The sequence below is a fragment of the Tripterygium wilfordii genome, chromosome 14, assembly GCF_013401445.1.
Source record: "Tripterygium wilfordii isolate XIE 37 chromosome 14, ASM1340144v1, whole genome shotgun sequence".
NCBI lineage: Eukaryota > Viridiplantae > Streptophyta > Magnoliopsida > Celastrales > Celastraceae > Tripterygium > Tripterygium wilfordii.
Window position 1 is genome coordinate 4,301,703 of NC_052245.1, and position 9,963 is coordinate 4,311,665.

At 34.6% G+C, this 9,963-nt stretch overlaps 2 protein-coding genes across 2 annotated transcripts; both read right to left on the bottom strand.

Annotated features, from left to right (window-relative positions):
* Positions 1 to 1,036: 1,036 nt before the first annotated feature.
* Positions 1,037 to 2,953, bottom strand: LOC120015276 (peroxidase 4-like). The gene is made up of 4 exons (XM_038867623.1): positions 2,574 to 2,953; positions 2,209 to 2,400; positions 1,894 to 2,059; positions 1,037 to 1,616 (listed from the first exon to the last, which is right to left on the bottom strand). Exons 1-4 carry the CDS (start codon positions 2,796 to 2,798, stop codon positions 1,225 to 1,227), a joined length of 975 nt encoding a protein of 324 aa, XP_038723551.1. The 5' UTR covers positions 2,799 to 2,953; the 3' UTR covers positions 1,037 to 1,224.
* A 2,251-nt stretch (positions 2,954 to 5,204) lies between these two features.
* On the bottom strand, positions 5,205 to 7,178 carry LOC120015278 (LOB domain-containing protein 15-like). The gene is made up of 3 exons (XM_038867626.1): positions 6,965 to 7,178; positions 6,578 to 6,830; positions 5,205 to 5,920 (listed from the first exon to the last, which is right to left on the bottom strand). The coding sequence occupies exons 1-3, from the start codon at positions 6,976 to 6,978 to the stop codon at positions 5,510 to 5,512; spliced, it is 678 nt and encodes a 225-aa protein (XP_038723554.1). The 5' UTR covers positions 6,979 to 7,178; the 3' UTR covers positions 5,205 to 5,509.
* Between the last annotated feature and the right edge of the window lie 2,785 nt (positions 7,179 to 9,963).

Sequence of the window (9,963 nt, forward strand, 5' to 3'; positions counted from 1 at the left end):
ATAACCCACCCATATGCGTGCATGACTCCTAAAGACCCTATACTATATATATATATCAATGCATGGTAAAACCCTGGTCTTGGATCTCTATAAAGCTGGTCTAGCTCTTACTCAACAATGTGTCAACAGTTTATACCTAACAAACATTCGTTTCAATTCTCAAAAGGTCAAAATAATACATATGGGACACATTTATATCATAAGAAAACCTACTCCTGTTCATGAACTTAAGGCTCTTCTGTAACTATCATTTCAGTATACTATATACATATATATATACAGAAATTCTCCTATGTGGACCAAAAGTGTGGACCAAGTTTGTGGACTTGTTTTTCAACCATATATGTGATGGGTCCCATAATAAATGTGTGACCCCCACTTATGTTGTGTTTTATTACAACCATTGGATTTTGGTCCACATACTTGGTCCACACTTTTTGATCGACATAGGAGAATTTCTATATATATATATGCATCTTCTTTTTCCAGTTGGGTCCTAGTGATCACTAGTCATGCAAATGATCAATAGTGCATGTATGCTATGTCAAAAGTCAGTCGTGTAACAGTACCCAAATTAAAATTGTTTTGATTTTTGTTCGACTTTATATACACTTACCTTTTGGGTTAGGTCATTTTGTTCCCTCCAATTAGTCAATATTTCAATGTTTTCAGAGGCATGGGCGTCCAAGCGAGAGTGGTTAGCCTAGGCATGGGCCGCATGGCAGACCGATCCACATAAATGGGCCAACAGAGAGACTGGGCGTGGAAAATTGGGTCCAAATCATCTGTCACTACTATTTTGAAGTTAACCAAGCAAAGAATTGAGTAGGCCCAACAATTAGGGGTTCCGTAATTCATTTAGAATAAGAGAGTGTTCAATTTTAACTCAATGGTTTGGGAGGTATGTCACATTATGTCACATTTTTTTTTTTTTTATATTTAGATGTGAATTATATACTTTAAAGAATTGTAAAGTCTGGAATTCAACCCCAATGGTCAGGTAAACTGTGAGTTTCTACTCTAGAACAAAAGGTCATAATCTTAAAAAAAGCTTTGTCTATTATAGAATAAAAATGGAAATTACCAAACAAACTTGACTCGATCACTCTAATACAAAATGGTTACATAACATGGTCATCCCATGAAATAACCATACACAAATTAGAAAAACTTGACACAACTTTTTATTCAAAAGTCCACACTTAGCCAAAACAGCCTTTTAATTTAATTGGCCCTCCTACAATTCTTTCTGATTTCTCCATTTGATCCAGTGAGTGGACTAATATCTCCCATCTTGATCATGCCAGCAACAAAATCACAATTGAACGTCTTTTCATCGTTGCTGTACGTTCGGACAATCCAGTCGGTTGATCCACCGTTGAACAATTGCTGGTCGGAATGAAGTAACCCTTTCCTGTTGATGAGGTTCTTGTAGTAGTTGCTCTCAAAAGATGTAGGAGTCTGAAGATCAAGCGGTGCCAAGTTGTTGTCCCCGGAACCGGCTGTTCTAGGGCAGTTCGATCTCCTCGTTTGTGCAAAGGAAGCGTCTATGGTGGTCTCGTTGTAGATACGAGCCCTAAATGATGTGCACCTTGCTTGTCCAATTGTGTGAGACCCTAATTCATATGAACATGTATGCTACGTTTAGTTACCTCAAAAATGTAATGAATTAGTACCCAAAATGTTATAATTGGTGAAAATGATAAAATATTCCAACAATTGATATATCAGTTATCTCATCTGATGAGTTGGAGCACATGATCTAAGTGAATTTGTGGGCTCCATATGTCCCACATAATACATATGAAATTTTGTGCGTACATTTCGACAGTTGGGATAACTGAAATATCAGTTGTTGGAATCCCTATCATTATTGTATAACTGTACACTAACCGGACAAAGCAACCATGTCCCTTGTGGAAAGGCCGACAGAATTGAAGCTGTTGATGAGTTGGCTAAGGTTAAAAGTTGGTGGTGGAATATTATTATTGGCCGCTGATTGGCTTGCAGTTCTAGAATCTCTTCTTCCAAGTTTCACATTCCAAGTAGGCCCCCCAAGCTCCAATAGTTCAAACATTTAGCACCACATAATTATTTAATGGAACTATTTGATACATATCTTAATTAGTTATATGTATATATATTTATATATATATAGAGAGAGAGAGAGAGATAGAGAATGGTAAGTAAGGTTGGAAAATAAATTACAATTTCAACCGAGTCCCGAGCAGCAATGGCGAGTATGTCAGCACAAGACACAACTCCAGAACAAACATTCTCAACTGCAGATTTTATGTTGTCGACTACGTCGAATCCTCTAGCCGAATTTCTGTTCGGGACAGCATTTTTTTCTCCGGTGAAGGAAGATGTGTCGTCTAATAGTATTGAACCATCACATCCCTATCATCAGTATTAACAAAACCAAATTAACAATAATTAATTATAAAATAATCAACCTCATTTAGTCCACCAATCTTGATCCTGTCACGCGTTAATATAGTCATTTTAGGATATATATATACAATATATACGTATATAAATTGCTTCTTCTACAACAATAATTTGAGACGTACATTAACAAAGCAGTCGTGGAAGAACAAGCGGAGGAGGGAGGCACCCATTCGCGCCTCCTTCTGAATGGCGGATTGCACGGTGGACTTGACGGTGGCGAAGAGTCTAGGGCAAGATTTGGAGTAAAAATTGGTTGAAAGTTGAGCATTGGTGCCCCCCATGAAGAGAACAATAATTAGGAAGGCCAAAGTCACAACATTAGCCTTGAGAAATGAAGAAAAAGCCATAATTAATCCTAGCTTACTAGAGAATACAATCGCCAGAAAAGGAAAATAGTGCTTGTGATTGGTTTGAAAGCTGTGGAACACTAGATAGGGTTTATATAGAGACCTTCTAAAGGTAACTAGAGCCTGGGGAGGGTCGGCAGGTGACCTAACACGTAGACTATTGTGTGTGCATGGGACTATGAGGTGTCTGTCCATATGTGTCATCGAGTACATGACATTGAACAAGGATTTTATTGGTTGATTAGTTGATAAGAAAGTAATAAATAAATGAATTGACTTCTTCTTCTATGTGGCGCATGGCAATTTGTCAAGGGGTCTTTTTCTTTCTTTTTGTGACAAATTTGTCAATCAAATTAAAGGGCCCGTGAACCAAATTAATCTTAATGATTTTGGTAAACCCTAATTGGCTAATTAGATAAAAAGATTGTGGGAGAAGAAGACAACATGATGTGTTATTATATATGTTTTTGAAAAATAAAAGAAATATATGATGTCGAAGACAATTGGATTTGTGCTTCAACATAGCGTTTATGAAGAGGTAAACATGATTTGTGGTTAATCAAATTTTACACATTTAGATTTGGTATAAAACTGCAGTTTTAGTTACTTATTTGGAACATCTATATGCCACATCAGCTCCGTGAGGACAAGTCAGTAGACCGTGAATCCACATCGTCAAACGTTGACGATTTCTTAAGGTCAACTAGGCATGTAAGCGAATTGATTGGTTGAAAATGAGAAACTATGCTCGAGTTATCAAAATAGAACAAATTTAAACTTTCAATTACTGACTTGAAACGTTTGAACTTTGAACATTCGGTGACAAAATTAGAAAAATATCAATCTTTCGGTGAAAAAAATATAGGTAACCCATCAATAAATTATAGAAATTAGTTGAGATCACAAATTTATAATATTTTAAAATTGTAATTTTTGAAATCTATAATGATGAATATTATTTGCATCCCATTTTTCACTAAATACACCTTACTCTAATATATTTTTAAAGGATTAATAGGGTGTATTTAATAAAAAATGGAGTAAAAATAATATTTATCATCCATAATTGATGATAGATAAGATAAGAATAGAAAAACACTAAGTAAAAGGCCCATTGATTACATAAAGTAGACATTAATTGCTCGTGTTCTTTTCTCTCGACTGTATGTGTTGACAAGCAAGGTAAACTTTTTATGACAAGCCATCATATGTTAAATCTCACATGCGTCCGCAGTCCTGTGATTGTAATAGAACACAACAAAAAGTGTGGGCTACTATTGAAGTGTGTCGATACCAATCGTGCGGTACATACATAAGAGATAACTACAAATTAAATCTCAATTATGATACTCATTTTATCTTTAATCTTATGTGACATATGTGATAGTTATTGAATATAAATACATATATAGGATTCATTAAACATTCAACACTCCACATATCACTCATAGGAAGAGAGTGAGAGAGGCAACGTAATTAAATAATGAAATGGATTTGAAGACTTTGCAATTTCTTAAAATCTATTTTTCACATATAATGGTAAAAAAAAAGTTAGAGAAAATTTTAAAATAGAAAAACAAAAATATAAGATGATGTGACATACTTTCTAAATTATTAGATTTAACTTGTATACTTTGTAATTTAAAACGAATTACGAACGGGAACTTAAGTTTTCCATATGTACTTGATCCATTTAAATCTATAGAGAGGCAGAAATCCACACGCTAAGAAAGCCAAACGTACAAGAAATTAATTGCCTTAGTTGTCTGCACCCATTGACCATCCAACAAATCCGTATACATACTCTAGTCTTTATATACACTATATAATACACCCATTGACCATCCAATAAAATTATAGCTTCACCTAGTATCTATTGCTTATAATATGCGTATTTGCAAAATTTTAATAATTTTTTTCTCTCTTTCTCAAGCAACCTTCAATAATAGAAATAGATGTCCATACAAACCTAAAAACGTAAATCTCCACATATATATAGACGTACGTGAAGCGAAGTTTCTTATTTATTTGTTAGATAGAGATTAATAATCAACCCTAAACCCCAACTTCAAACATTAATAAGACTCGAATCTTAATTCAATGGCATAAACTGTCATGCCCTAAAAATTGTGGGTATATATATACACATATAGAACATGGAGATCCAGCTGAGCATGTGCACATATTGACTCCCATATCAACCATTTCCCAAAGTATATACATATATATAGAAATCACAGAAATAATATCTTTAAACTAAGAAAATTTTTCCTAAGATCTAGCATAAGCGATTATAATATATATATATATACTGATGAAATGTAACACTTCTTTTCATGTAGTAAAGCTCTTCCAATTACAAATATTGAAGATGATGTCGAATTTATTCATTCAAGCGGCTTCTTTAAATGAATAAATTCGCCCTCGCCCAAGAAAGACCAATGAAAATTAAGTGAAAAAGATGTCAACCCAGTAACAATAATTAGAGAGACATATATATAGACACACACACATAATATATTGTATTTATGTATGAAGACTTCAATCATAAATCTAGACATTATTAATTTATTATAATACATACTCAAAAGATCCCAACTACCCAAAATCAAATATTAATTAATAAAATTTCCTTCCTCATCTTATTCCAGTCGATGCATAACATAGAAAAATAATTGGTTTCCCTTTATTAGCTAACAGATGGAATAAAATTAACCAAGGAAGGAAACATTTTCATTTGAAATAGTGCCAAAGTCTACTGTGCCACTGCTTGGTTGTTGGGTGTACAAAGAAGAAGAAGAAGAATTGGAGGAGGAAGTAAGAGGTGGAGGTGGAGGTGGAGGTGTTTGTGCTGGTGGCATGGTAAGGGTGGCAACAGAGACAGCCCCAGAAGAAAGTAAAGTCAGATAAGAATTTGAAGGATTAATGATATTATTTGCTTCCCTATATTTGTATTTAAGTATCTCAGTCCTTACTGCATTAAGCTCAGCTTCTAATGCTTGAACTTGCTGTTGCAAAGCTGAAATTGCGCCCATACACCCATAGATTGGATCTCTTAGCCTTACATTTGCCTCGTAAACTAGACTGTTTGCTGCATCCGTTCTCTGGATCTCAGGCACCTCCTACATGAAACAATTTAATTATAATTGACATTATTGACAATTTACCTATCACCCTTATCAAAGGCACGTGGTTATCTCGTTTAGAAAGGAAAAAAAATAATAATGATAGGGATCTTAACTACTGAGTTGTACGCAGGGGCGAATCTACCCTTACCTAGGGGGTAGTTGACCCCCTCAAAATTTTTTGATACCCCTAGTTATATACTTATTTACATAAAAGACCCCTTGAATTTTCAATTTAGATCCCTTAGTTATAAAAAATTATTCTTATGGTTGAAACAAGAAAACATGTGACAATTATTATGTATAATAGTTTATAAATTTTTTATATTTAGTGTTATTTTTGTACTTTCGAATGTATAATTAGTAGATAATTCAAAAAAATCCGGGGGCGCTGCCTCTTGACCCACTTAACTTTGCCTACCCCAATATAAAATCCTTTGTCTGTCAATGCAACCCCCCTCATACGAAGTCCTGGCTTCGCCCCTGGTTGTACGCACTGGATTTCATGCGAGACATGTGACGCCCATGAGTACACTTGGATCATGTGTATCAAACTCAGCAGTTGAGATAACTGAGATACCAATTATTACTAAAATCTTTATCATTTTCGAAACAAAGAGCCCAAGTGAGGGGATTAGGGTTTTGATTAATTACCATGAGCATCTTGGAGACGTTACTAGCACCAAAGACTTTGTGAACAGAAGCGAACTTGTGGGGTTCATGGGGAGAGAAATATGGGGAGAAGGGACATTCTGGAGCACATCTTCTTCTCAAGAGCTTACAAGCTGCACAAGGAGTGATTGCGTTTAGGGTTCCTGGTGGTCCTAACATGTGTCTTCTTCCCATTAGAGAGTTGGCATGGTCTGTTTCCCTCTTGATTTTCTTCCCTATCTCATCAAATCTGTCCCTACAAAAATCAAAACAAAGTACTAATTAAAAAGTGTAGCAAACAGAAATTTAAAGTAGTTAAATGAGGGTTTCGAATATATGGTAGGGTTTAAATTTTGTTCTCTAGTATAGGTAAGGAGAGAGATGTGTTACCTTTCTCTGGACATGCAGGCATACTCTCTCTAGCTGTGAAGATATGGTGTTGATCAGAGAGAGAGAGAGAGAGAGAGAGAAGCTAAATTGAAGAAACTCTAGTTCATATATGTACAAGGAGATATATATCAAAAGCTGTAGCTTTGAAGAGGTAGAAGAAATGCACAAAGTACAGTAAAATAGATATACTGTTGTGGAGATAGAAACAGAGAGAGAGAGAGAGAGAGAGAGAGAGCCAGTTAGATTGCCAGCTCTTCCACTGATTGCTCACGTGTGAGTCCTTAAATGTGTTTTGACTTTGAATAAGTACTATAATAGTATGTAACAGTTGGATTGCTTAACGTGAGTAATCTCATTACATCATCGCCGTGTACTAGCCGCAAGTTGTTTAATTTCTTTGAGATATCCAATCTAATTTGATGATTCATGTATGTGCTCATCATTTACTGTTATCAAACAACCATACAATTATATCTTTTCATACATGAAATGCAATGAAATAATAAGTTTTGTATCAAAAGTGATCTCCAGTCACTTGTTAACACATGTCAGCGTAGGGTCCGTAATTGTGACTGGTCAACCATGCAATCACCAGTAACGTTTGTTTATTTTGTAGGAATTCTGGTTTGATATGAGTTGAAATTCAAGAGGTAGTTGTTGAAAATTAGAGATGTCTGAAGAACCATGTCTGAAAGGCTACAATTAAAGGATTCATTGTCATAATTATTTTATTATGATTTAAAATAGTTTGTCAAACGAAAATCGAGATTTCAACTAGATAAGCGCAGAGAAAATCAGGGGATTTTAGAGTTTGTAGCCTACACGTTCCTTAAAAGTCTCAAACACGTCTCAGCAACCACACACTAATCAGAGATCAGAAATATGGTTGTCCTACATTTTGAGGAAGAAAAAACCTTCCCACGTTCAAGAATATAAGAGCACTACTAATACGACGACTGTTAGTCATTTTCCCTCAATCTCAAGCACAAGGCCTACAATCTAGGAGAGTGGAGTAGGATGCATGTTCTCAATGCCCCACATCCACCTTGAAGAAGGAGCACGACCTGAAATTCTAACCATGAAGCCTATTGCCATGAAAAAGTTATGGTTATGAAGAGTTTTGACCCAACAACTCAAGTAACAAGCAAAAAGATTGTTTCCCACGATCTTCAATGACAGAATATGTCTAGATTGTACCAAGAGAATAGGAGATAAAGACCATCATGATCACCATGAAGATTACAAAAAGAAGAAGAGAGATTCATACTCACTCTGCGTAAAACATAGACTCCGCAGCTACAAACTTCACTACTTTCTTAGCAATGACTTCGATCGGTCAATTACCCTTAGTCTAGCTACTTACTTTCCAAGCCTCCGAGGCTATGTTTTTGTTTTAGCTTGTAAAGCATGCCCCTCAATACATTCGATGATGTATTATCAGTTAATGAAATTCCATATGTATTCCAATAATGTGTTGTTTTTTCATTTTGTTAATAGGAGTTATTTCATTACGGTGTTAATATTTTATCTTCCGTTTTTCTCACTTGACACTAAGCAAATTCTAAGTCCTTATCTCGAAAGGCAACCTCGGATTAGAAGTTTTGTATTCTCAGACTGCATACAACTCGTTTGGTGATAGGTCAGACTCATATCAAAATCTTTGGACTGACAGCAAGTCTTGACACACCTGAACACACACATCATCCACAACCCAAACCCTCCTATCTTCAACTGTCAGAAGCGACTGATCTTCTATCTAGCGCAGAAGAGAGCAAGTAGATACATAATTAGAGAAATAATTTTTATATAATAGTTTATAGTTTATATAGTTTACAAGGGATGGAGATATCAAAGTATCAAACGATGATTTAGTAATGTTTGATATTTAGGGTTTTGGATGATAATATATAGTCTAATTATTTGACTACTTATTTTAATTAGCTCATGATCGACCTAATCTAAACAAGTAGCTCTTGTTATGGAGAGAACAATCCAAACAACAGAATTAATAGTGTGAAATTTAATAGATACAGATTTATGTGGTTCAATAATGTACCTATATCTTCATGGAGTTATAGTGATTTCACTACTTTCAAGAGAAATAAAGTACAATGAGCATACTCTCTCTCCGACTCTTTAGCCATTCACAAGAGAGAAATATGAGAAAGTTTCAAATGACTTTTTTTTAATTAGACGGGAAGTTCAAAAGACCAAAATTAAACTCAATATTTATTTATATCCCGAATGACTGTCTGAAACTATCCTCCTAGTTAAGCAGTCTTCAACTCAAGAGCTTTTACCCTTGTGATAATCTTAGAGAGTGTTTGGATTGAGGGATTTGAGGGGAAGAGAAGAGAAGGGAAGGTAAAATACATTTCTCTCTCTCATGTTTGGATAGATAAAAAAGAAATAAAAGAAAATTGATTTAATTTACTAATTTATCCATACTTTTTATGTTTAAGTATTAAGTATAAGGGTAAAATAGATTTTTAACTTATAGATAACTTAATTAACCATCTCTTCCCTCTAAATGACCCCATTTTGAGAGGAAGTATTTCGACAAAAGTTTAATGAAATATTCTTCTCAATTCTCTTCAAATTCCTCCTACCAGAATTATGTAACCGGGGCTTGTTTGTTTTAATATAACTTTTCTTATTCTCAAAAAAAAAAAAATCCTCCCCTTCATTTTTTCTAAAGTACTATTCCAAATAAGGGAATTGGAAGGAAACTTCATTTCCTTTCTTTTCTCTTTTCTCCAAAATTTTCAATCCAAACACACTCTTAATGAGTAGACTCGAACCACACTCTTATAATAATAATAATAATAATAATAAAGACATGACGTAAAAATATAAAGAAGAAAAGAAGGTTGAGCTATCCTTCAACTGAATTAGCACTACATCTATATATCAAATATGATAGACTATATATAACTTTAATAATTTAGTTCCATTTGTGAGAGATTGGTCTACACAACCCTCCTGTGCATGTTTGACAT

Bases quoted from the DNA above. Each gene is read 5' to 3' on its own strand.
- LOC120015276 (XM_038867623.1), bottom strand. From the start codon at position 2,798: ATGGCTTTTTCTTCATTTCTCAAGGCTAATGTTGTGACTTTGGCCTTC. The intron at 2,401-2,573 runs GTACGTCTCAAA...TACTGATGATAG, and splicing joins TCCACGACTGCTTTGTTAAT to GGATGTGATGGTTCAATACT. The intron at 2,060-2,208 runs GTAATTTATTTT...GAACTATTGGAG, and splicing joins CTCGGGACTCGGTTGAAATT to CTTGGGGGGCCTACTTGGAA.
- LOC120015278 (XM_038867626.1), bottom strand. The intron at 5,921-6,577 runs GTAATTAATCAA...TGTTTCATGTAG, and splicing joins ACGTCTCCAAGATGCTCATG to GAGGTGCCTGAGATCCAGAG.